Here is a 26,258-nt window from a genome sequence, read left to right as displayed (position 1 = left end):
GTGGTACACGCCTGTAATCCCAGCTACTCAGAAGGCTTAGGTGGGGGAATTGCTTGAACCCAGGAGGCAGAGGTTGCAGTGAACTGAGATCAAGCCACCGCACTCCGTTCTGGGTGATAAAGTGAGACTCTGTCTCAGAAAAACAAACAAACAACAACAACAAAAACAAAGAAAAGAAGGGAAGGAAAGGGCCAGGCATGGTGGCTCACACCTGTAATCCTATAATCCCAGCACTTTGTGAGGCTGAGGCAGGAGGATAACTTGAGTCCAGGAGTTCAAGACCATCCTGGGCAACATAGCAAAACCCCATCTCTACAAAACATTTTTAAAAAATAGCTAAGTGTGGTGGTACAGACCTATAGTCCCAGCTACTCAGGAGGCTGAGGCAGGCAGATTCCTTGAGCCTAAGAAGTTTGAGACTGCAGTGAGCTATGATGCACCCTAGCAGAAGTAAGACTGTGTCTCGAAAAGAAGAAAAAAAAAAGAAAAAAGAAAGGAGGAAAATGTAGAATACATGGTGGTATTCACTTGTGTCTCCCTAAGGAGACATTAAAAGGATACCCAAGAAACCGATAGAAGTGGTTTCTCTCAGAGGGTGCGCGGGGCAGTGAGGCGGATGGGATGGGCCAGGACAGAAACTGCACTTGGTACCTTCTGCAGCCTTTTTGAATTTTGAACCATGGGAATGTTTTACCTATTCAAAACCAAACATTCACACAAAGTAGCTGCTTTCAGCACTGCCCCAGGTCCCCGTCCTTCCTCTCCACTTCAGAATGGTGTTCCCAGGGTGCTGTTGTTTAAGTCTATTGTGAATAATATTCCTCAGGACTGTTGAGGCAGCCTGCATGGACAGGTCCTCAAAGAGTCTTTGTTAAGGTTTGGGGCTAATGAGTGTATGCTTTGTAAAAAAAAGAGTGAAACCCTGACTTGCTTGGTGGAAATGTGGAGTCCTGAGCTCCATTTTTCTGCACATGGTCATTACTCTGCTCTAAAAGAAGATGCTTGACAGTACAGGGACAGGTGTTTCATGGTTGTTGACATTGTTGACAAGAGGGTCAGAGCATCTTGCTGTGCCAGAGATGCAGACTAGGGCCCCAGCATCCACAGAGACTGGCATGCACAGGGGGAAGACGTGTGCCTGGTTTCTGTTGGGATTTCACTAGAGGCATTGAATATAGAGGTCGGCTTCTGGCTTCAATGCCTGTGTCTCCTCTTTCAGTTTCTCCGCCTGTAGAATGGGGCTATCGTAGACCCTGCCTCCAAGGGTTTCTGGAGAAGATTAAATGAGAGGATTCATAGGAAGTATAATGTCTTTCCTCTTCTAAGAGTTTGCTGGCAGGATTAGAGTCAATGACTTTGAATAGTGCTTGGCACAAAGTAAGTGCTCAGAAAATGCTAGCTGTTACCACTGTTATTATTTATCTATTTTAGTGTCTTTGATTTATAAGAAAGCAAATCAAGACAGGAAATAAATCTAGGATCAAGCGTTGTTTCTCAGAATAGTTGTCTTCTAGCTCAACAATAGACAAATAGCTTTTTTCAGTAAAAATAATTTTGTAGTTAAAGGGTTCTTAAAATATGAAAGTGAGGCCCAGTACAGTGGCTTGTATCTGTAATCCCAGCACTTTGGGAATCCAGGGCAGAAGGATTGCTTGAGCCCGGGAGTTCGAGACCAGCCTGAGCAACATGGTGAGACCTCGTCTCTACGAAAAATTTAAAAGATAGCCAAGCATGGTGGTGCGTGCCTATGGTCCCAGCTACTCAGGAGGCAGAGGTGGGAGGATCCCCACAGCCCACGTAGTTGAGGCTGCAGTGAGCTGTGATTGCCCCACTGCACTACAGCCTGGGTGACAGAGCAAGACTCTTGTCTCTAGAAAAAAGTAAAGTAAAAAAGAATGTGGAGATGAACTTAAAAAAAAAAAAAAAAAAAAAGAAAGCTAGTTTTAGAGGGATGGCAACTTTTGTGTAGGAAATAAAGGTGTTTTGTGCTGGGTTCATTCTGTGTGCCATGGGAGGTGAGAAGTTATGCAGCTGCGCATAACTGCTGTGTGATGGTCCGAGGTGATATTGCATGCATCCCTAATGCCAGGGTGCTGGGGTCATCCCAGGGGAGGCCTCTCTCTACACAAGGTGTGGCTGTAGGGAACCCATAGCCCCTGATAAGGAAAGCACGTTCTGCCAGGAGGAAAAAAGCAGGTGGCTTTGAGAACTGGGGTTTGTTCTCTAAGGTCTTCCAGGGTCTTCCAAATGGAGCCAGTGGTTTGGAGCAGTGCTTCTCATACTTGGCTGCACATTGAAATCACCTGGGGAGCTTTACAAACACCCACAAAGTCCCAGCTGCATCCAGACCATTTATATGAGGACTTGTGAGGATGGACACAGACATCCACAGATTTTCAAGAGTCCCAGGTGCTTGGAATCTGCAGCCCAGTTGGAGAAGCACTGGCTCAGAGGGAAGAGGGAGGTTTGTTGCTGTTTCTGTAGATTCCAGAGGCAAGGCAAGTTTTAGCTCAGAGACCCACTGGTGTCTGCCTAAATCGGTGGTTCTCACACTTCAGCGTGTATAAGGATTTCCCAGCAAGGTTATTCAAAAATCCATATTCCTAGTCCTCATCCTCCAAAATACTTTTTTTTTTTTTTGAGACAGTGTCTCACTCTGTTGCCCCAGGCTGGAGTACAGCGGCACAATCATAGCTTCTATCTCTGCCTCTCAAGTAGCTGGGACTACATGTGTGCACCACCACGCCTGGCTACAAAAATATTCTTTTCCAGTAGCTATAAGGTGGCCCTAGGAATCTGCATTTTCAACAAGTGCCATTAGAAAATTTTAATGTAGGTGGTCCAAGGCCAGGCGTGGTGACTCACACCTATAATCCCAGCACTTTGGGAGGCCAAGGCACACAGATCACTTGAGCCCAGGAGTTCGAGACCAGCTTGGGCTGGGAACATAGGGAAATCCCATGTCTACAGAAAAATAATTAGTCAAGCATGACAGTGCATGCCTGTGGTCCCAGCTACATAGGAGGCTGAGGTGGGAGGATTGCTTGAGCCCAGGAGGTGGAGGCTGTATGTAGTGTGCTGTGATCACACCACTGCACTGCAGCCTAGTGACAGAATGAGACCCTGTCTGAATGAATGAATGAATGAATGAATGAATGAATGTAGGTAGGTATTTAGGCAGGTGGTCCATACTAGGAGAAGCACCTGAGTGGTACCTCTTAGCTTGGCTGGCTTCCTTCACTTAACCCTAACACTGTGTCATCTCTTGATATCATTTGATCCCACATTCTTTGACCTGAAATGATCTTTGTATTTTCCTGTCTCTTTTTCCATGTATGGACAAGCTGTGTTGTTCTTTATTGCCCTGAATAAAGGGGCTATGAAAAAAAAAAAAAAAAAACAAAGAGGGAAATACTTTCACATTGAAGGTGACTTAGGAGAGCTTAGAAAATGAATAAGAACTGTAATTTTTTACCTCCACATATTGATAACATTTTCCAAAGTAACACTTTTGGTACCAGTTTAGGGGTTCAGGCTGCCCACCTGTTGTGTAGAGTTTTGTCGGAACACAGCCACATGCATTTGTTTGCACATTGTGGCCGCTTTTGTGCTACGATGGCAAAGATGAGTCATCAAGAAAGCGACCTATGACCTGCAAAACCTCTAGTATGTTCATCCATCCAACAAGTATTGAGTACCCTCTGTGTGCCAGTCAGTGAACAAAACAAGCACAGATCTCTGCCTTTGTGGAACTTGAATTCTAGTTGAATCTCAAATTCTGATGCTTCTAGGGACCAGGCAGGTCACATAAAAGAGTGAAAAGCACACTGATGATGAGAGATGGTAGAGGGTGGTGGAGACTGTGGCAAACTGGTTAGTATATATGCCATTTCAAGGGGCAGCTACTAATTTGCTCTAGCTGTGTTATTCTATAGAGATATGGCCACATTTTTAGCATATTTTATGTGAAGAAGGAGAAAATATGGCATGTGAGTTCTCCCAAGTTGTAGAGTTTATTTTAGTTTTAGTTTTAGTTTTTGAGACTGGTCTTGCTCTCTCACCCAGGCGGGAGGGCAGTGGGTGATCATGGCTCACTGCAGCCTTGAACTCCTGGCCTCAAGCAATCTTCCCACCTCAGCCTCCCGAGTAGCTGAAACTACAGGCATGCGCTGCCATGCCTGGCTAATTTTTAAATTTTTTGTACATTCCCGGTCTCACAGTGTTGCCCAGGCTGCTCTTGAACTCCTGGGCTCAAGCAGTCCTCCTGTGTCGGCTTCCCAAAGTGCTAGGATTACAGGTGTGAGCCACTATGCCCAGCCTCTCCCAGTTTTTACCTGTTGGTAACCAATCCAAAAAATGTTAAAACACTTTGTGGGCTGTTGTGGTGTGGCCACGCATAACTGGTCACAGGCTGGATTCAGCCCACGGGCTGCCTGTTTTCACCTCTGGCCTAGCATGGAATGTGGACCATCGTTTGAGTGGATGGAGATACTTGAGACTCCTTTAGACTCCAAAGAGTAAAACTTTCACTTTCCTGCCTTTCAAAGAAAGTAAAAGTCTACTGGAAAAACTAAAAACAAAACAAAAGAAATGTGGCTGAAAATCTGTCCCACCAGGTGGCAGCATACCATCACAAGTTGAAGCCTGTCTGGGAGATGATCGCTCTGGGTCTCTAATTAACAAACATTTATTTACTGTTTGCTCCTGAAGAGTGTGATACTAACACCATCTGTCCTTTTCCTCCCAGGAAAGCTCGTGTACGAGCGCATCTTTTCCATGTGTGTGGATAACCGCAGTGTCTTACCAGGTAATGTCACAGCTGTTCCTGGAGTGTCATCCTGCCCTGGAGTCAGGACTAGAAGGCTTTTATTGAGTCAGGATTCATTGAAGCTTGGTAAAGGTTTTAATTTGGGGTGTGTTCAAGTAAAAGAAACACCTTTGAAGATTTCTGATCATCTCAGTCTTCTAAAAACATTAGAAGGTTTCTGAATGGCCTGTGTAGGAACTAAGGCAAGTAATTTGAATCTGCAGGAACGGAAAGGCATCACAGTTAGATTCAGCTGAATTTTCACATCAATATATTTTCCTCTGCTGCTTGACTTTAATATTTTTCCTGTGTATCGTTCCCTCCTAAGAAGCAAATTGCTTGGGGAAAAAAAAAAGCAAAAACGACTTTATGTATATTAAAGAACGATGTCAAATAGATCGATAGTAATTGATGCTTTGAATTCACAATCTATACCTAAATAATTTTGCATTAAATTGACTGTCAATCAAGTTTAAATTCCCTGGAGGTGATAATGGGACAAGTGGATGATGAATTTCTTTTGTCATATAAATGGTAAGAATGATGTGTCTGGCAATGTAGGACTCTCAGCCGCAGCATCCTTTGCGTTTATTCCTCTTTTTAACTTCCGAGCACGCCTATGAGAAAATGTTCTCATCTGTCCAAGCTAGAGTAACCAGCTTGCTCCACTGCTGCTCCACTTCCCTCTGCTCCTGCAGTGGGGCTTCCCAGGAGGTGAATAGAAAGTGTTTTTGACAGTAACCTGTAACCTGACCTGTATTCTTCCTTCTTTCCTCTTTCCTTTATTCCTCCCTCCCCTTCTTCTTCTCTCTCTTCCTCTCCCTCCTCTCCCACCCTCTCCTTTTCTCTCTCCTTCTGTTCCTGTCTGTTCATCAATCAATCAATCTATCTTTATTTTTTTTGAGATGGACTCTTGCTCTGTCACCCAGGCTGGAGTGCAGTGGCGCGATCTCGGCTCGCTGCAGCCTTCGCCTCCCGGATTCAGCGATTCTCCTGCTTCACCCTCCTGAGTAGCTGGGACTACTGGTGCCTGCCACCATACCTGGCTAATTTTTGCATTTTTAGTAGAGACGGGGTTTTTACCAGTTGGCCAGGCTAGTCTCAAACTCCTGACCTCAAGTGATTCATCTGCCTTGGCCTCCCAAAGTGCTGGGATTATAGGCATGAGCAACTGTGCTTGGCCCTTTTTTATTTTTATTTTTTCTATTTAATATTTTTACTTTTCATCTTTGTAGACACAGGGTCTCCCTATGTTGCCCAAGCAGCTCTCAAACTTCTGGGCCCAAGTGATCCTCCCACCTCAGCCTCCCAAAGTGCTGGGATTGTAGGCATGATCCACTGTGCTTGATCTGTCTTTTTCATACTATTTAATGTGCACATTTGTCAGAAAGAAAGAGACAGAACTCTACAGGCTTTTAGGTCTCGAAGTGCTTTTAGGACCCATCTTGTTTCATCAGAGATGGGCAGACCCAGTATGGAAGAGTCTTGCCCAGAGCTCTGCCACCAGCTGCTGAGAGCCTTGCTCTTCGCGATGCACCTACATTGTCCAGTACAGCAGCCACTGGCCACGTGTTGCTCTTGAGCACTTGAGGTGTGGCCAGTCCAAATTGAGATGCGACGTAACTATTTAAAAAGACGCTGGATTTCAAAGACTCAGTACAAGTAAAAGACAGTAAAGTAGCTCACTAATAGTGTTTATGTTGATTACATGTTGAAATGGTATTCTGGATGAATCGGGTTAAAGTACATGATTAAAATTAATTTCCCCAGTTTTTCACCTTTTTAATGTGGCTCACGTGGTGTTTCTTTGGGATCCTCCATGCCACTGCATCATACCTGTGATGATGTTTTTCAGCAGCTCCTCCCATGTTCTGGCCATCTCAGGGTTGGAGGCAGTGATCCGGGACAGGCAGGCCGAGGCCAGCCCAAGTGGAAAGGAAAGGCCTTCTCCGCTGGCTTGAGGATTTGGGAAATCTGAATTGTTTGCTTATTTATTTATTTATTTTTGAGAGAGAGTTTCGCTCTTGTCCCAGGCTGGAGGGCAATGACACAATCTTGGTTCACTGCAACCTCCACCTCCTGGGTTCAAGCGATTCTCCTGCCTCAGCCTCCCAAGTAGCTGGGATTACAGGCGTGCACCACCACACCCAGCTAATTTTTGTATTTTTAGTAGAGATGGGGTTTTATCTTGTTGGCCAGGCTGGTCTTGAACTCCTGACCTCAGGTGATCTGCCCGCCTCTGCCTCCCAAAGTGCTGGGATTACAGGCGTGAGCCACCACGCCCGGCCGAATCCATTTATTTAATTCACACTTGCCAGCACATAGCATGCTATATACCATTGGCAGCAAACTTGAGCCAACAGGTGGGAATGAATCAAAATATATTTTTTTTGGCAACAACAGCGTTTAAAAAAAAAGATTTTTGACACAGGCTCTAGTTCTTCCTATTGTTGTATACTCAACCTCTTAAAAATTTTCGTATTTACCTTCCTGGCCCCCAGGGACATTTGAGTTTGCCTCTACTGCAGTAATCTTCCTTTCTCCCAGTCTTCAGTGACTATACAAACAACATTTTAGGGCCAATTAAGGAAAAATTACTAATAACTAACTCCCTGCCTAAACTTAAAAGTTCAAAACAACAGATGAGTCCTTGTTTAGATATGTTAATTATAGCACTTTCATCACTAAAATTCTTCCCTCTCCAAATAGCTATTTTTGACCTCGAGCAAAGCAAATCATTTGTTTTTTTTTCTTTAAATGATATCATTGTTTGTTTTCCTTTTAGCTAAAATCTTCATCTGCTTGTGTTCGCTCCAGTTCCAAGAACCTGAAAAGAACAGTAGATTCTGTTTTTTGAAGTTGTTGGTGATCTGAGGAATGACTCTTAAGTATAATTATCATGAAAGCTTTAGAAATCTCCTGTGCAGAATTCTGCCCAAAGAGATTATGTGTGAAGAGAAGTTTGGTGGCATTTGTACTCATTCTTTCCATTTAAATCAAGTTCTGTTGGGTGAATTTCCTACTTGATCCCTTTGCCTTCGGGAGTTTTAACTAAGGTATAGCTCTTCGGGGTTGAGAAAGATACAGTGTCTTTTGGGTTCAGGAAAAGTACACACTACTAGATGTGGTCATTTTTTTTCCCAACAGTTCTTAATCCAGCATATACATAGAGAGGCCACTGACTCTGAGAAGTCAAATCATTTTATTTCCAGCTTGGGAGAAATAATTTGGGTTTATTGTATTATGGTTCCCATCATCATCTTCTCAGCACTCCCATCTTCAGTTTTCCCCTGTGGCTGATGTGGGCCACATTGGGATAAGCAGTGGCCTTAACTGACCTGGCCTTTCCAGCACATGCCAGCTAAGATGGTGCCAATCCCTATAACACTGTTACGTAAAGAGACCTCTGGGTAGAGACTTGGCAAATAAATGAAAGAACTAGACTCATTGGTCTCCTGCCTCCTCTGAAAATATCCACAGAAGTTCAGGTTTGAAAAAAAGCAGCACCATAAAAGAAAAATAAATGGGAGCTAGAAAGAGAATCTCTGTTCTTTGTTATATTGAAGTGTCTTCTGAATTGATTTCTGGATTTTGAAGGAGTCCCCATGTAGCAGCCCATGTGCTAAAGTATAAACCGTGTCGTGTCATGCCATTCCTGTGCTCAGAACCCTTCAGGGGGTTTCCATTATGTTTAGAAAAACTCTCAAACTCCTCACCAAGGCTTCAGCCCTGTGTGAACTGGCTTGTGATGCTGGCTGCACCCCTTTCTGCTCAGCAAATTGGCTTGCTTTTTGTTCTTTGACCATAGTGAGGTTATACCTACCTCAGTGCCTTGCATTTGCTGTTTTCTCTCCCTGGAATGTATTTCTTCCACATCTAAGCATGGCTGGCTCCCTCTCATAATTCAGGGCTCAGCTCAGATACCGCCTCTGTGGGAGCCTTCTCTGACCACTGCATCTAATGAGCCCCTTCCCCTAAATCTCACTCAAGTCACTCTTTATTCCAATACCTAGTTTAGTATCTTTAATAGTGCTGTTAGATATTATCTTATTTGTTTGCCTGCTTATTCTCTTTCCTGTTTGTCATTTGTCTCCCCCCACTGGAATGTAAGTTTCATGAAGATAGGATCTACCTTGTGCACTGTTATCTCCCCAAAGCCTAGAACACCACCTTTAGTTGGCCCTTAAGGCATTTGTGTTGAGCACATGAAGTAAAGGAATATAGTACTTAGTTTACTGTAAGATCTTAAAGTCCTGCATAACAGAATCCTTTTCCTAAATTATTCCTTGAGCTGGAAGGAAAGCCTAAAGAATTCTGTATTGGTGTATACAGATTGTCGTCTAGCTTGCAGTCAATGTGTGTATGCAGGGCAGCCTGCCTTTAGCCTGATTTCCAACTCTTTCAGGCAACCTGAACCAGTTTGTTTTAGCCTTTGCTGAATCTCAGTTCCTTCAACTAGAGAGTGAGAGATTTTACAGATGACCTCAGAGACCTATTTTTGCTTTTGGATTTTAAGCCACAAGATTCAGTCATATGAAGGGAAATTAACACTGCTCCTCCCGGTCCCCAAAGAGAAGACTGACAAATGAATGTAAGAATAACTGCTATCTTTTCCTGTCTGGATCTCTTGAAAGTAGAAAAAAAAAGTTACTTCATGTGTAGAGATCTAGGCCAAAAAGGGGAAAATGGTCATTTCCCATCCTTTTGAAAATGGTAAGCAAATAGTTCTCAAGTGAATGAAGCGTGCCAGCCATCCAAAAATAGACTGAGGAGATTGCAATTTCAAAATATCTGCAGTTGTGATTAGTGACTCTTCTCTGCTGGAGAAGTACCTAGAGATTTATCTTTTTTTTGCTGATTCTATAGGAATTTTGATCACCTTCATATACCACCAAGTGACAGAATCAGGGATGAAAATGACTCATTGCAAAACAGGATGAGAGCCAACAAGATAAGAATCATTTGCTATATTAAAGTAATTAACTTCTCCCTTTTAATTTATTGATTCATTTTTTAGAGACAAGGTCTTGCTCTATCTTACTCTGTCTCGCTCTGCCCAGGCTGGAGTGCAGTGGCTCGAACGTAGCTCACTGCAGCCTCAAACTGCTGGGCTCTATTGATCCTCCCACCTCAGCCTTCCAAGTAGCTAGGACTACAGGTGTGAGCCACAGTGCCTGGCCAGCTTCTCCCTTTTTGAATTAATCCTAAAAGTGTAAAACATCCAGTGGTGGGATGAAGCTCTAATCTTTGCCAAAATAATTTAGAAGAAATCATTTCCATGTGAGAGTTTAACAGTGGCCTTCATGGTGTTAAGTTTTATGTTTTTTCTTTCATTTCTCCATATTCTCTTCCATTGCTTATGATGTATGTCAAGTCCAGAACTGTGAGAAATAAATTTCTGCTGTTTAAAAATATGTATGTCAAAATCAAGCTTGGGTACCAGTTCCAGAAAACTCAAATAACAGTAATGAAGGTCAGGGCTGATGGGCCAGCTAGCCCTTGGTACCAACGATCCTCACTTCTGTCTTGCTGCTCTCATGGTCAGTATGGCTGCAGAGGTTCCAGCTGTCATGTCTGCATTCCAGTCAGTGAGCAGGAAGAAGGAGTGAGGGAAGGCAAGCCCCTTCCCTTAAAGATCCTTCTTAGAAGTTGCCCTTCTATTTATATATCCTGGGACCAGAACTGACCCACGTGACCACACCTAACTGCAAAGATGGCTCTGTGCCCTGCAGGACAATGCGAGTTCTTTTATTAAAGAGGAGGACAATAGCTAATGGAGTAAACTGGCAGTTTCACAAGGTGACTCGTCTTGGAGCCAGTCATGAGCCAGCAACATCATTCTGGCTGGTTTCTCACCTCAGGGGCCTTGCTTTACCTTCCTCTGGCCCGTTGTGATGTGTAGAGCAAAAGCTTAGATCACATTTCATGTTGCAGTCGCAGTTCCCTAAAGCATCTGGAATTCTCAACAATGTTGTCATAGTTACTGGGAAGTAACCAAGAACCTCTGGATTATATTAGAGGCAGTGGCTAAGAATGTCGGCCGCGATTGCCTGGGTTGAATTCCAGCTCTTACATTTGCTTGCTGTGTGCCTTGGGTGAGTCACTACATTCCTCTGTGCCTTGGACTCTGCATCTGTAAAATAAGATAATAAAAGTACATACCTCAGAGGGTTGCTCTATGGGATCAGGTGAGCTGTCTGTAAAGCACTGTGAACAACACTTGGCACTTAGAAAGCCTGTGTTCGTGGAAACTATTGTTATCATCAGTTGCTTCCTAATAGTGATATTTGGAAAGAAAGACACAGGCGGAGTCACCCCCTTTTCTGCTGCAGGGTAATGTGTTCCCATCCGGGGACTCACACAGATCCTGAGATTTAGGAGGGCTGATGGGTCTTGTTTTTATATTACAGATCACTTTTCTCCAGAGAATGCCAATGACACGGCCAAGGAAACATGCCTAAATTGGTTTTTCAAGATTGCCTCCATCAGGGAACTCATCCCAAGATTGTATCCTTTTTCTTCTTTCTTTTTTTTTTGTCTGGTGATTTTCAAGATAGGCTAAAAGCGTTGTACTGTTAATAGAAGCCATGTGATGGGATGCCCTGACATTCTTATTGAAAATTTGGTCCCGTTACGGTCGCTAGCCTGAAAATACATACAGGGCAAGCCACATTGTAGAAACCCTTGGACTCTTGCTCTTTCCAGTTTTTTTGTCTTTTAGTTTGAACACGATGCCATGTGTCAGGCATTTGTTTCCTTGTGGAACATTCCCACCTTAATTCTCTCAATTAAAATGCTTTACATTTGTATTTTCTCTGATTCCAAGAACTTGAAAGAACAGGGTCAAGCTTGGCAGGGCAAATGCCAATACTGAAGAACAGAATTCGACTTATGCATAAATTGCATCTTAGTTATCTAAAGTTGTTTCTTTTTTTTGTTTGTTTGAGATGGAGTCTCACTCTGTTGCCCAGGCTGGAGTGAAGTGGCACAATCTCCGCTTACTGCAAGCTCTGCCCCCTGGGTTCACAGCATTCTCCTGCCTCAGCCTCCCGAGTAGCTGGGACTACAGGCGCCCGCCACCACGCCCAGCTAATTTTTTTTGTATTTTTAGTAGAGACGGGGTTTCACCATGTTAGCAAGGGTGGTCTCAATCTCCTGACCTCGTGATCCGCCTGCCTCTGCCTCCCAAAGTGCTGGGATTACAGGCGTGAGCCACCGCGCCCGGCCTCTAAAGTTCTTTCTTTCCCAATAAAGCATAGAAGTGCTCAAAACCCAGTTTATATTTCAGCATGCAACTATGAGTCAATGTGTAACATTTTCCACAATTTATTTTAGATAAGTATGAAACTTTGAAAACCATATGTAGAAACCATAAGCTACCTTAGTTCGCTGGATTGTTGAGGGCCATCGTGGTCCCTGTGTCCTAAGACCTGCCTACTTCTATTCATGGATAGTTTAGTCTTTTCTCCATAGGGAGTAGACCTTCTGGAAAACATCTTCCTTAACGGGATGTTCTTGTAGTTACGTGGAGGCATCCATCCTGAAATGTAACAAATTCCTCTCCAAAACGTAAGGCTCTTCGGTAAAATCTAGAACCATAAAATTGTTCAAAATCTCCCGTGTGTACACAGATAGTAATGGCAACGTAATAGTAGCCATTATTCACTGAGTACTTAATGTGTGTTAAGCACCTCTGTGCATTTTCTCGTTGAATCCAAATGAAAACTGAATGAAGTAGAGACACCATCCTAATCCGCATATTAGGGAGAGGAAAACTCAAGCCAGGAGAAGTTGATTGAGGAGGTCATGGAAGATCAGCTCAACTGGATTTGAATCTTGGCTGTACTGGTACTAGCTGTATGGTCTTGAGCAGGTTATTTACAGCCCCAGAACCTCAGGCTTCCTCTCCTGGGAACATGACCCTAAGAAGAGGTCTGAGGGGGTCCTTCGGGTCATACATGCAACAGTGAGAGTCACACCTGGTACACGGTGGGCCCATCCTCCGTGTTGGCTGCTGCTGTTGATCATGATGAAAATGATGACGTCAGAAGCAGAAGCCTTTGCCCTTAGTGGCTTAGGTCCATGCTACTCAATTTATCACAATGTTTTGAGAGTAATTACAGGACACGGGGGACCCAGATCTGCTTTCTGCAGAGCAGGTGAAATGCTGAGTCATGTTAGATAGCTAGATAATAAATTCCTTGAAGCCCGGGAGTGACTGATTCATGCTGCTCCACAGATAGCTCTTCCGATTGGATTTAGAATGTATCTCAAATGTGTTGGATTTGGATCTAGGGATACCTGGAGTAGTTCGGGGGAATAACATGGGTACTGAAGAAACAGTTATTTTGCCTCACCAGTTGGAGGAGGATAATGCCTTAGGCAGAGGGAAGACATACGTTGCAGGAGAAATAAATCGTAATTCACATTGTTGGTAGTTGGAGGATGTCAGATGCCAGCCTGAGATTCACGGAAGGAACAAGTTACGGGATAGTAAATCTGTGGCAAACAAAAATAGATGTGGAGAGAAGATCAAGGGGTGCCCAGTCGATGGAAAATAATTGGAGACAAAAACTGTTAAAATTAATAAAATAAATGTGACCTCGATTGGGGGAAAAAATGTGGTTAGCCTCCACCACTGAGCAAACGATAACAATGAAATAAATCATTCAATGAACAAATTGTATCAGAAGAGAAAGACTGTTGTTACATTGCCTTAGAAAACTGAAACTTTGACCTTGGTTTGTTACTGAAACTTGATTTTTCCTCCCCGCACCACCCCCCTCGCGAATTTAGGAAGTTTTTATTTTATCTTTATTTTAAAAATAAAGGAACAGCGAGTTCTCACGTTGAGTGTAATGCTGGCCTCTTTTTGTCTCTCGCAGGGGAATTTCAGAGTGCCTGCCCCGGTTAACATGCATGATCAGAGGGATCGGAGACCCGCTGGTGTCGGTGTACGCCCGTGCCTACCTGTGCCGGGTAGGTCATGCGAGTCACTACCCTTGACAGCACGGCTGTCACCTGTCTCCTTGAATGTTCACACAGGGCCCTTCTTCCCCACCACCCCACAAGTCATTGAGAGAAGGACTTTATTAGTGGCTAATTTTAGATCATATCTCTGCCACAGAAAGTAGAACTGTAGGGTTTCTTTTAAGAATTAATTTTAAAGTAGACCAACTTACCATAGCTCTAATTAGGGGATGTTTAAGGTCATCTTCTTACAAATGAACTGGTTTTCAAATTAATTGTTTCTCAGTTCTTGCTGCGAAGGAGGCTCCCAGGGCCCTTTGGCTGACAAGTTGCTTTTCATTGACTTGAAATATGCTCTTCCTTTGTCTTGACTTTGATTGCTTTATTAGTTTTCTGCTTGGCAAGGGAGCGGTGTCCCACATGACGGCAGGCCTCCGGGTCTGTGTGGCCTGGCTTAGGTGGCTGCTGTGAAAGCAGGTAGAGGGACTGATTAGAAATTACTTGCCCATGCCCTGCTTTAAAGCACCATGAGGCATCAGCTAAGCCATTAAGTTTTTTGTGTCTGGAAAAAAGTAACCTATGAGGTTATGTGGTCTTTGGTTTTTTGAGATGGAGTCTCACTGTGTCGCCCAGGCTGGAGTGCAGTGGCACCATCTCAGCTCATTGCAGCTTCCACCTCCTGGGTTCAAGTGATTCTCCTGTCTCAGCCTCCTGGGTAGCTGAGATTACAGGCGTCTGCCATCATGCCTGGCTAATTTTTGTATTTTTAGTAGAGACGGGGTTTCACCATGTTGGCCAGGCTGGTCTCGAACTCCTGACTTCAAGTGATCTGCCCACGTTGGCCTCCCAAAGGGCTGGGATTACAGGTGTGAGTCACTGTTCCTGGCTGGTGTATGGCCTCTCCATAGTTTTCTTCAGCTCACACAGGGTCTCTGCCTCTGTCAGGACTCCCCTAGCAATGAGAATTTTCCCCATCGTCCCATCAATATTGCACATCCTTAGATCATTGCCCCTGATAAGCCCCAGACTTCCTTGAGGACAAAGTTGCAGTTAGAGCCTCCCGCATGAGTTTGCGACTTATTAAACCAGAAGGTGAGAACATGTAGCCTGTGATTTGCTGCTTCTGCGTGACAGCCAGCAAATGTCGGCAGCCCTGTGGTCTCAAGTGTCACGAAAAACTAAGTCAGTGCCTTCAGAGTGAGGAGTAGATATCCATTAGGAAGGGCACTTTTTATAGGTCTGTTTCTTGATACTGAGAATGAAAGAAAAAGCCTTTCATTTAAGGGCACCCTCTTCCCTCTTTGTAGCAGAGGCCAAAGTGTGTATGCATCACCCACTGCTTGAGACCTGGGGGGGCGGGATTTTCCATCCAGAGATACAGGTGTGTTTCCAAGGACAACTTTCGAATATATTAAAGCTTGAATACTCCTCCCAAGTCAGTGTTTGCTGAGGCCCAACTGTGCACAGAACACAATGCCGCATCCTCTGGGAGAGATGCAAAGATACTGTTTGCGTATTTCTTTTTTCTTTTTCTTTTTGAGATGGAGTCTCGCTCTGTTGCCAGACTGGAGTACAGTGGTGTGATCTCAGCTCACTGCAACCTCTGCCTCCTAGGTTCAAGCAATTCTTTTGCCACAGCCTCCCAAGTAGCTGGGACTCCAGGTGTGCACTACCACGCCCAGCTAATTTTTGTATTTTTAGTAGAGACGGGGTTTCACCATGTTGGCCAGGATGGTCTCAATCTCTTGACCTCATGATCCACCCGCCCCGACCTGTCAAAGTGCTGGGATTGTAGGCATGAGCCACCACACCTGGCCTTTTGTTGTTGTTGTTGTTGTTGTTGTTGTTGTTGTTTTTTGAGCCAGAGTCTCACTCTGTTGCCCAGGCTGCAGTGCAGTGGTGCAATCTCAGGTCACAGCAACGTCTGCCTCCTGGGTTCAAGCGATTCTCATGTCTCAGCCTCCCAAGTAGCTGGGATCACAGGCACCTGCCACCATGCCCAGCTAATTTTTGTATTTTTAGTAGAGATGGGGTGTCACCATGTTGGCCAGGCTGGTCTTGAACTCCCCACTTCAGGTGATCTGCCTTCCCCGACCTCCCAAACTGCTGGAATTACAGGTGTGAGCCACCACGCCCAGCCTTGTTTATGTATTTCTGCTCTGTTGCCTTTTGCCTTGTAGAACATAGCAAATGCTTTTAACACACGTTGACATCACTTGAATAAGGCCTGATGTCGGAGACCCGGTTATAAAGACTTAGACTCATGCTGTCTTTTATGCAAATAATTTGGTTATTAAAGAGAAATCAGAAAGTGAGGAAGTATGTATTTTTTGCAAGACTGTTCCCTTTTAATGTTTGAAGTCAGGTACATGAGCTAGGGTACACAATCATATTTGTTACATATAAAGTGCCTTTGAATGGCAGATGCAACTTGAAACACAGTGACGATGAGGAGAAGATGCAGAGGACAAAGCAGACCCATCCCAGGAAGATTGGTAGTGGAGTGCCTGGCATCTGCTGAAATCATTTTTGTCAGTCCAGGCAATGCGTTGATTCCCCTGGTTGGGTAGTTTCTAAAAGTCTCTTTAACATTAAAAGAGTAAGAGAGGCCAAGCACAGTGGCTCATGCCTATAATCCCAGCACTTCGGGAGGCTGAGGCGGGCAGATCACTTGAGGTCAGGAGTTCAAGACCAGCTTGGCCAACATGGCAAAAACCCGTCTCTACTAAAAAATACAAAAATTAGCCAGGCATGGTGGTACACACCTGTAGTTCCAGCTACTCGGGTGGCTGAGGCACGAGAATCACTTGAACCCAGGAGGCAGAAGTTGCAGTGAGCCAAGATCGTGCCACTGTACTCCAGCCTGGTTGACAGAGCATGACTGCCTCAAACAAACAAACAAACAAACAAAAGAGCCTGTGTGTTAGTAAGATTTCTTTCAGTTGCAAGTGCCAAAAACCCAGTTCATACTACTTTAAGCAAAAGTAGGAACTTACTGGCCAGTGTCTGGAGAGACCAGGGGTAGTGCAGGCACGGCTGGATGCAGGCCCTCAAAGGGTGCCGTCAAGAATCAGCCTCTTCCCGCATCACTCAGCTCTGCTGTCCTCTAAGTTGGCTTCATTCTGTGACTTGCTTTTTTTATATGATGGCCCATAGTGGCCTCTGGCTTCCTTCCTACCACCTTAGGAACCTTTTGGAAAGTGTGTTTTCTCGCCAGTAGATCTAGCCAGAGCCTCAGGGCTGATTCTTGGTGGATTACCTAGGGTTGCTTGTCCACCCCAGTCACGTGGCCATGGGTTGGGGTCTGGGTGCTTACTGACTGGGCTTGGGTCACATGCCCCTGCGTGGAACTCAGGGTGAGGTGGATCCAGCTCCACCACAGACCTCATGGTCCGAGAGGAAGGTTTGATTCCCCAGAGACAAATGTAATTTGCTGATACCAGCAACGGGGGGATGAATGCTGGGGAGGCCGAAACGGCAGATGGGAATCATGAGCAATACCCTTGCTGCTCTGAGGAGACACGTTTTAGACCCAAGCAGATATCCAAGCTGCTCATTTGGCCCGATGAGAAGAGAAAAACAGAAAACAAAAGCTCTGCGTGGGTAGAGCGTGGGGGGAGCTGGAAGCTGTTTATTAGAGGAAGGTATGATTAACTCCTAACTCACAGCCGCTTCAGCTCATCTCCATGGCTCAGCCACCAGGCCAGTCTTTGCTGTCATCTAACAGATAATTATTGTCTTTTCTACAATATGATTAAGTGGAAGGAGAATCAGAACACTGTAGGACTGGATCTGATGTTTCTTGTTAGTGTGTGTATATATATATATATATACATATTTTAATCTATGTGCTTGTCCTTGGAAACAGCACTTCCTGTACCCAATCACAGAGCTGCTCTTGGAATTTAACACCTGATTGGTTCTCAAATGCCATCTGAAAAACATTATTATTGTTACCCATCATGACCTCTGAGTAATGGAACGTGAATGGGAGAGATCTATCCCCATTTGAAGAAACGGAGATCCAGTCTCGCTCTATTGCCCAGGCTGGAGTGCAGTGGCGTGATATTGCTCACTGCAACTGCCACCTCCCGGGTTCAAGCCATCCTCCCACCTCAACCTCTCAAGTAGCTGGGTCTACAGGCGTGCACTGCCACGCCCGGCTAATTTTTGTGGTTTTTAGTAGAGACAGGGTTTCACCATGTTGGCCAGGCTGGTCTCAAACTCCTAACCTCCAGTGATTGTCCCACCTGTGCCTTCCAAAGTGCTGGGATTGCAGGTGTGAGCTGCTGCAGCCCAGCCTACGAAGTTGTTTTTGTGATTAACCAGCAATTTGGAAATGAAGCGTTTCTGAGGAAGTCAGTTTAAGAAACGCTGTGATGTTGTGTTTTAAACCTATGAACTCCCCTCCATAGCTCATCCCTCTACTTTTCCATCTAACCCCATTACTGTACCTTATCTATGATTAGTAAATGTCTTCAGCTAGAATTGTTACAGTCTGTTTTGTAACAATGAAGTCAGGACCTAAGGGATTATAGCATTGTTACACTTCATGCTCATCTTACATAAAATTGCATAAAATGTATTAAAATTCATGTCTCCTCTTATCACTGCCTTGCAAAGAATGGATTTGTATAGCTTTTAACTAACCATGTAACGGGGGCAGCACCACATCTGAAATCCAAGCTGACTCATGTACCATAATCTTTGTGTTTTATCTAATAAGTACAACTACCTGTGTGTTTATCATCTTTTTTAATTGTGTACATAATCTTGAGAGTATATTCCTTTTTAGTTCTGTATTGATTTGTTCTCTTGGTCATCTGTTTAGAAATACATTCAATACCTTTGGGGAAGAGCAAAGATGATTTCTGCAAATGTCGCCCTTTTTTATTAAAAATAGCTTCTGTGGTCTTTCTTATAAAAGCAGTACATGTTTATTGAATAAGAAAACAGATAGGCTGGGCGTGGTGGCTCACGCCTGTAATCCCAGCACTTTGGTAGGCTGAGGCGGGCGGATCATCTGAGGTCAGGAGTTCGAGACCAGCCTGGCCAACATGGTGAAACCCCATCTCTACTAAAAATACAAAAATTAGCCGAGTGTAGTGACACATGCCTGTACTCCCTGCTACTTGGAGGCTGAGGCAGGAGAATTGCTTGAACCCGGGAGGTGGACGTTGCAGTGAGCCAAGAGCGTGCCACTGCACTCCACCCTGGGCAACACAGCGAGACTCCGTCTCAAAACAAAACAAAAAACAGATAAGGAAAAAAAAAAAAATTAGGCCGAGCGCTGTGGCTCACACCTGTAACCCCAGCACTTTGGGAGGCCAAGGCGGGCAGATCATGAGGTCAGAAGATCAAAACCATCCTGGGCAATATGGTGAAACCCCATCTCTACTAAAAATACAAAAATCAGCCGGGCGTGGTGACACGTGCCTGTAATTCCAGCTACTCAGGAGGCTGAGGCAGGAGAATCCCTTGAATCAGGGGGTCGGTGGTTGCAGTGAGCCGAAATCGTGCCACTACACTCTAGCCTGGCAACAGAGCAAGACTCCATCTCAAAAAAAATAAGAATTTTCTGGACTTTTTCTATATCTATAAACATAGGGGTGTGTGTGTGTGTGTGTGTACACGCACACATATATATATTAATTTCCAAAAATAAAATCAACTATAGTTGTTTGCAACCAGTTTTTCCGTTTGTCTGGCTTCAGGTGGGAATGGAAGTGGCCCCACATCTCAAAGAAACCCTAAATAAGAACTTTTTTGACTTCCTCCTTACGTTCAAACAGGTAAGAGAACACTCTCAGAATAGCTAATCGATATAGCAGTTCTATGAAAGCAAATTCACAAAACCCAGTTGGTTTTCCAAGTTGAGAATGCCTTAAAGCTCTTTAAATGTGCAGGCCCTGGAAAATTACACTAGCTTCTGTTGTAGACAATTAAAATGTGTTGATTGTACTGAGTAAGCGGAGAAAGTTAATATGCATGTGTTAACAGGAAATGTCTCCAGTCGATCAGCCTTGCTTCTTAGCATCTGCTGGCTCCATTTTTATCAGGTTCCTGCTTTCCACAGCGCTCGTTCCCAAAACAGCTCAGCTTGGTGACATGAGAAACTTTCTGTGTTTTTTTCTGGTTTAAAAGAAAAAAGCAACTGAGAAACCAGGCTATTTCTCTCAGGGCTGTCCACATGCTTACAAGTATGCACAGTCTGTGAGTTGTGTATGCTTTGTTTGTTGTTTGATTTTTCTCCTCCTTTTCTAAGTGTTTGTTTGGTCTCCTGTAGATTCATGGGGATACGGTCCAGAACCAGCTGGTGGTCCAAGGAGTGGAGCTCCCATCATACCTCCCCTTGTACCCGCCTGCCATGGACTGGATCTTCCAGTGCATCTCCTACCATGCCCCCGAGGTAACTGCCAGGTGGCTTCAGTGTGACGCTCACCTCCTGTATGGCGACAGCCCCTGCACACTGTGCCTTTTAATGTTAATGCGACCCTTTCATACCAGCTATAGCAACGTTAGCGCTAGCCAGCCTTTATAGAGGGCTTGTCACGGTGGCTGGTTCTGTGCTAAGTGCTTTTCTGAGACTGTCTCATTTTAACAACTGTGGGAGGGGAATGTGGTGGCTTGAGAGGCCATATACCTAAGTGAGGCCACACAACTGGAAAGCAGTTGGTGGCTGGGTGCGGTGGCTCACATCTGTAATCCCAGCACTTTGCAAGGCCAAGGTCGGGAGGATCACTTGATTTTAGGAGTTTGAGACCAGCCTTGGCAACATAGCAAAATTCCATCTCTACAAAAAATTAGCCAGGCATGGTGATATATGCCTATAGTCTCAGCTACTCGGGAGGCTGAGGTGGGAGCACCACCTGAGCCCCAGAGTGTAAGGCTACAGTGAGCTGTGTTTGTATTACTGCACTCCAGCCTGAGTGACAGAGCAAGACACTGTCTCATTAAAAAAGAAAAAAAAGGAAGGTGGTTGGTGACTTGATACAAACCCACAGAATTGGGCTCCAGGTCCAACAAGCCTTGTTGCCTCTTCACTTACCTTCACGTACCCCTTTTGTGTTTATAATAATCCAATAAAGTCTGTAGAGCAGGTATTTTATGGAAGGAAAATAAAGCTCAGACGCTTAATTTCTTTTGTAAGATTATTTTTCTTTCCTTTTTTTCTTTTTTGCCAGTTGAAGTATTGTCAGGAATTGAAGTGACATCAGAATCATAGCAGACATATATTTTTTTTCTTTTCCAAAACTGAGAAGCAGTTTTAGTAGAACAACAATTCAAACTGTCATGAAGACTGTGATAGGCCAGGCGCAGTGGCTCATGCCTGTAATCCCAGCACTTTGGGAGGCTGAAGTGGGCAGTTCACTTTAGGCCAGCAGTTCAAGACCAGCCTGGCTAACATGGATATATAGGCGTATATCACCATGCCTGGCTAATTTTTTGTATTTTTTTGTAGAGATGGAGTTTCACTATGTTGCCCAGGCTGATCTTTTGTAGAGACCCTGTCTCTACAAAAAATACAAAAATTAACTGTGCATGGTGGTTTGTGCCTATAGTCCCAGCTACTCAGGAGGCTGAGGCAGATGATCGCTTGAACCTGGGAAGTGAGCTGAGATCACATCTCTGTACTCAGCCTGGGTGACAGAGCCAGACTGTCTCAAAAAAAAAAAAAAAAAAAAAAAAAAAGACTGTGATAGATGAAGCTTCACTTGTCTTTATTTGATAGTTGGAAAGAAAAGAGAGACTACAAAACAGGGACACGTAGAGCAAAGCAAAGTTGAAGGACATCTGCCTTTTCCTAGGTGTTGCCAACACATGTTGAAAGCTGTACAGAAAATTTAAAAAAGGACATGACTTTAATTGAGCAATCCCACTTTTAAGAATCTATCCTGTAAGTTAGACGAGTACATAAACATTATAAACACACACAGAGATGCACACACGGTTTGTTCGCAGTAGTGCAAAATTGGAGGCAAGCATCAGAGAGGACTGGTTATGGTATGTGCATTCAGTGGGGTGTTAATGGGGCCATTTAAAATGATGGAGACTCCTGATGATCTGTGCATACTGATGTAACGGTATTCATGGTATATGGCTAAGTGCAAAAAGAAAGTTACGTTGCTGTGTGTGTTGTAAGTGGCAGTGTGGCCTAGTGTTCAGGCGTGGGCTCTGGAGTCGGGGTGCCTGGGTCTGCATCTCAGTTCCGTTACAGCTGTTGTGATAGAGTAGGGAGCAGGTAACTTATTCCTAACCACTCTGAGTCTTCTTTCTTCATCTGTAAAATGGGAGCAATATTAATGATTCCTGTTTTCTAGTCTGTTGCAAGGATCGAAGAAGTCACTGTATCTATGGTGCTTAGTGTAGCGCCCCACGTCTTGGTACTTGCAGACATGATTTTTATATCTGTGCAAGAGAGTTGGGAAGGAGAAGTGACAGAATATCACTGGAGTGTGAGATTTGGGGCCATCGTAACTTATTTTTCTTTGCCCGTCTGTTTTTTTCTTTCTTCCTTTGGGACAGAGTCTTGCTCTGTCTCCCAGTCTGGAGTGCACTGGTGCAATCTCGGCTCGCTACAACCTCTGCCTCCCAGGTTCAAGCGATTCTCATGCCTCAGCCTCCTGAGTAGCTGGGACTACAAGCATGCACCACCACACCCAGCTAATTTTTTGTATTTTTAGTGGAGACGCAGTTTCACCTTGTTGATCTCGTGCTGATCTCTAACTCCTGGCCTCAAGTGATCCTCCCCCCTCGGCTTCCCAGAGTGCTGGGATCACAGACACGAGCCACTGCACCCGGCTGCCCATCTCTGTTTTCTAACTTTTCAACAAGTTTGCACTACGTTTTTACGTTTTGAGATTCTAAATTATGAGGAGAAAAATGGACATCCTGTACTTCAGGTGAATAGTCTTACCATTAAGTAAATTGATTTTAAATCAAGCCACTATAAAGGGAAGATTGTTTGAAATTTTGCTGCTGGTTCTCTATGGTCCTCAGCATGGTTTGAGCAACCACATGCTGTCCCCCACTTCTGGGAAGGGTACCACGAACTTGACCGTTTTCTTGGTATTCCACTGAATGACGGAAACATACAAGCAGGATTGACGTGGTGAAATGAGAACGCTTATTTTTTTTTTTTTCTTATTTTAGTGAAAGGCAAAATCAGATTTAAACACAAAAGGTACATGTCACAAGACAGTCTTCTTTTTATTTTAAGCCCCAGTCATCTCAAAGGATGGCAGAAGCTGGGAATAGAGCTTTCCTGGGAGTAAGCTCTAGGAAATCATTATTGCACTAGAATAAGTGATTAAAAAATTAGGTCACCTGAATAATAATAAACTCTGATTCTTGGGCACACTTAAATAAGGGACGTGCAGTGTCTTGTTAAAAAAAAAATAATCATTTTCAAACTGCAGAAGAATTGATGTCAGTATGGAAGGTGGTGTTAAAGGTGCATGTGACAATTTGGTGCCTAAAAGCTCTTTGATAGTGGCCGCTATGAGTCACCTGCAGAGTAGAGCTGTGTGTATCCATTAGAGGACAAGACTTCAAAATAAGGGATGGTAAAGTTCAGCTGCAGCAGTTGGTAATACGCAGGGCAGGCAGGTGAGAGAGGGAAAGGGATAATACCTTTAGTTGTGAATATCTCATCTACAGAATTTCAAATTGAAGTTGAAATCCAAGGTAAAAATCAAGGCATGTCTTAGTCCGTTTGGGCTGCCATAATAAGGCGCCATAGGATGTTTAAAATAGAATTGCAGCCTTGGCCTGACTTCTTTTCTCTCTTCCTGTACTTTTGAAGTGGGTAAATAATTATAAATAACCTAATCTGGAGATCACCTTAAAAAATCCAACAGTTGGCCAGGCGTGGTGGCTCACACCTGTAATCCCAGCGCTTTGGGAGGCCGAGACGGGCAGATCACGAGGTCAGGAAATCGAGACCATCCTGACTAACACAGTGAAACCCCGTCTCTACTAAAAATACAAAAAAATTAGCTGGGTGTTGTGGCGGGCACCTGTAGTCCCAGCTACTTGGGAGGCTGAGGCAGGAGAATGGTGTGAACCCAGGAGGTGGAGCTTGCAGTGAGCTGAGATTGCACCACTGCACTCCAGGCTGGGTGACAGAGCGAGACTCTGTCTCAAAAAAAAAAAAAAAAATCCAACAGTTAAATATGGCTGTCGTTCTCAAACTCCATATATATTGGTAAAATGGTCATTGAATTAGACACAAAGACATATTCTTCTTCCCCAGAAAAGTATGCATGTAAAACCTGGTGAAATTGTCTAGTTAGTTGTATTATACCAGTGTCAATTTCCTAGCTTTAATAATGCATTATAGTTATGTAAATAGGAGAAGCTGGGTGGTGGGTACCCAGGACTTCTGTCTACTGTTTTTTTCAATTACTGATGAGTCTGTAGTTAATTCAGAATAAAAAGTCTTTTAAAAATCCTTCAATTGGGACGAATGCTCCATTCTTCATGATACGATTATTATGTATTGCGTGCCTGTATCAAAACATCTCATGTACCCCATAAATATATACACTTACTATGTACCCACAAAAAAATAAAAATTAGGCCAGGCATGGTGGCACATGCCTGTAATCCCAGCACTTTGGGATGCCAAGGTGGGCAGATCACTTGAGGTCAGGAGTTCGAGACCAGCCTGGCCAACATGACGAAACCCCGTTTCTACTAAAAATACAAAAATTAGCCGAGTGTGGTGGTGTGTGCACCTGTAATCCCAACTACTTGGGAGGCTGAGGCGGGAGTATTACTTGAACCCAGGAGGTAGAGGTTGCAGTGAGCCAAGATCGCACCACTGTACTCCAGCCTGGGTGACAGAGCAAGACTTTGTCTCAAAAAAGAATAAATAAATAAAAATAAATATTTAAAAATTAAATGGAAAACAAAAACATCTGTCAATTAGGGGCAGTTTGAAAAATGATATTATATCCATGGCATGGATTAAATAGCCATGGATTAAAAGAGTGAGGTAGATTTGTGTAATAACATGGAGAAGAGAGGGCCATCTAGATTCTCCATTAAAAAAGGCCATATTTAAATATCTCCAGCCCAGTATTTGTAAGAGTATCCCATTGTGTAAAAACAAAACTAGGCTTTTGTAATAATATATATCCATAAGGCATAGGCAGAGTTCTAAATAAGCACATCAAAGTCCTAGATAAACACCAAAGTGTTGACAGTGGTGATTTCTAGGACGTGGAAGTTGGGAAGGGGGGACACTCACATCTTTCTTGATGCATGTCGATGTTGTTGGAACTTTTGTCTATAAAGCATTTCTTATTTTTACGATTTTTAGGGAAACAATGAAATGTTACATAAATAAGTGCCATGCAGGGCCAACAGCAACAATAACAAAAGCCTAAAACACAAACCAGCACACCAAGCAAATGCCTGCCTTGTGAATCTTCTGAATCTTCAAGTTCTGGTGTGTGTGAAAATGAAAGAAATATGCTGAGCTGCTTTTTCAGTGGTTGATCCCAGCCAAAGGGCTTGTTTCAATCCCAGTGTGCTTTGAGCTGTTGTTCATCGTGTTCTCGCCAAAGATAATCAATTCTGTCACTTCTTAGAGGGGAAAAAATCAGTAACCTCCAGCAGACCTGCCCAGGGATCTATAACGTTTGGCTCTCTGGACATTTACATGTATTCCTAAGTTCCTTTATGACAACAGAGCCTTTGGTTTTTTAAAGTTATATTCTTGGATGCATTTTTAGTGCATTCATCTTTTGTGAGAGAGGGAACTTTTTAGCATTTATCTTGTCTTAATGGTAAGAATCTTTTGTTACCTTTTAACTAGGGCATTTGGCCTAGTTAATCTTTCCAGAATTGGTGGGCCAGGAGGTCTCATTTATGTGTGTGTGTGTGTGCGCGCGCGTGCGTGTGTGTGTGTGTGTGTGCACGTGCATGTATATGAGATAGAGTAAACCTCATGAAGGCATGGGTTTCTGGCTGTTTTCCTCCCATCTCACCCTCAGTGTCTGGAACAATGGCCACTGTAGTCATCCTTTGGAATACTTGGGGGATTGATTCTGGGATCTCCACGTATACCTTTTTTTTTAATTTTTGAGACAGAGTCTTGCTGTGTCGCCCATGCTGGAGTACAATGGCCCGACTCCACTCACGGCAACCTCTGCCTCCTAGGTTCAAGCGATTCTCCTGCCTCAGCCTCCCAAGTAGCTGGGACTACAGCCACACCACCACGCCCAGCTAATTTTTGTATTTTTAGTAGAGACAAGGTCCCATCATCTTGGCCAGGCTGGTCTCTAAATCCTTACCTCACATGATCCACCCGCCTCAGCCTCCCAAAGTGCTGGGATTACAGGTGTGAGCCACTGTGCCCAGCCTCCACGTCTATCAAAATCCACGCATACTCAAGTCTCACAGTCTCACAGTTGGCCCTATGGAACCCACGTATACTTGAGTTTGGCATCTCACAAATACTGTATCTCACAAT

General features: G+C 44.0%; 1 protein-coding gene across 2 annotated transcripts in view; it reads left to right on the top strand.

Moving 5' to 3' along the window:
- The window catches only part of VPS35L (VPS35 endosomal protein sorting factor like), a 148,509-nt gene that overhangs the window by 40,205 nt on the left and 82,046 nt on the right, over positions 1–26,258 (top strand). The window contains exons 9-14 of one of the 2 annotated variants that reach the window (XM_025369693.1): positions 4,748–4,807; positions 11,218–11,314; positions 12,329–12,376; positions 13,693–13,786; positions 19,492–19,569; positions 20,064–20,186. In XM_025369693.1, coding sequence (XP_025225478.1) covers positions 4,748–4,807; positions 11,218–11,314; positions 12,329–12,376; positions 13,693–13,786; positions 19,492–19,569; positions 20,064–20,186 — 500 coding nt within the window. The remainder of the gene's footprint in view (positions 1–4,747; positions 4,808–11,217; positions 11,315–12,328; positions 12,377–13,692; positions 13,787–19,491; positions 19,570–20,063; positions 20,187–26,258) is intronic. The other variant, XM_025369694.1, reaches the window with a different exon arrangement.

This window comes from Theropithecus gelada, chromosome 20 (genome assembly GCF_003255815.1).
Source record: "Theropithecus gelada isolate Dixy chromosome 20, Tgel_1.0, whole genome shotgun sequence".
Lineage (NCBI taxonomy): Eukaryota > Metazoa > Chordata > Mammalia > Primates > Cercopithecidae > Theropithecus > Theropithecus gelada.
The sequence above is the reverse complement of the archived record's forward strand: the minus strand, read 5'-3'. Positions and strand labels throughout refer to the sequence as shown.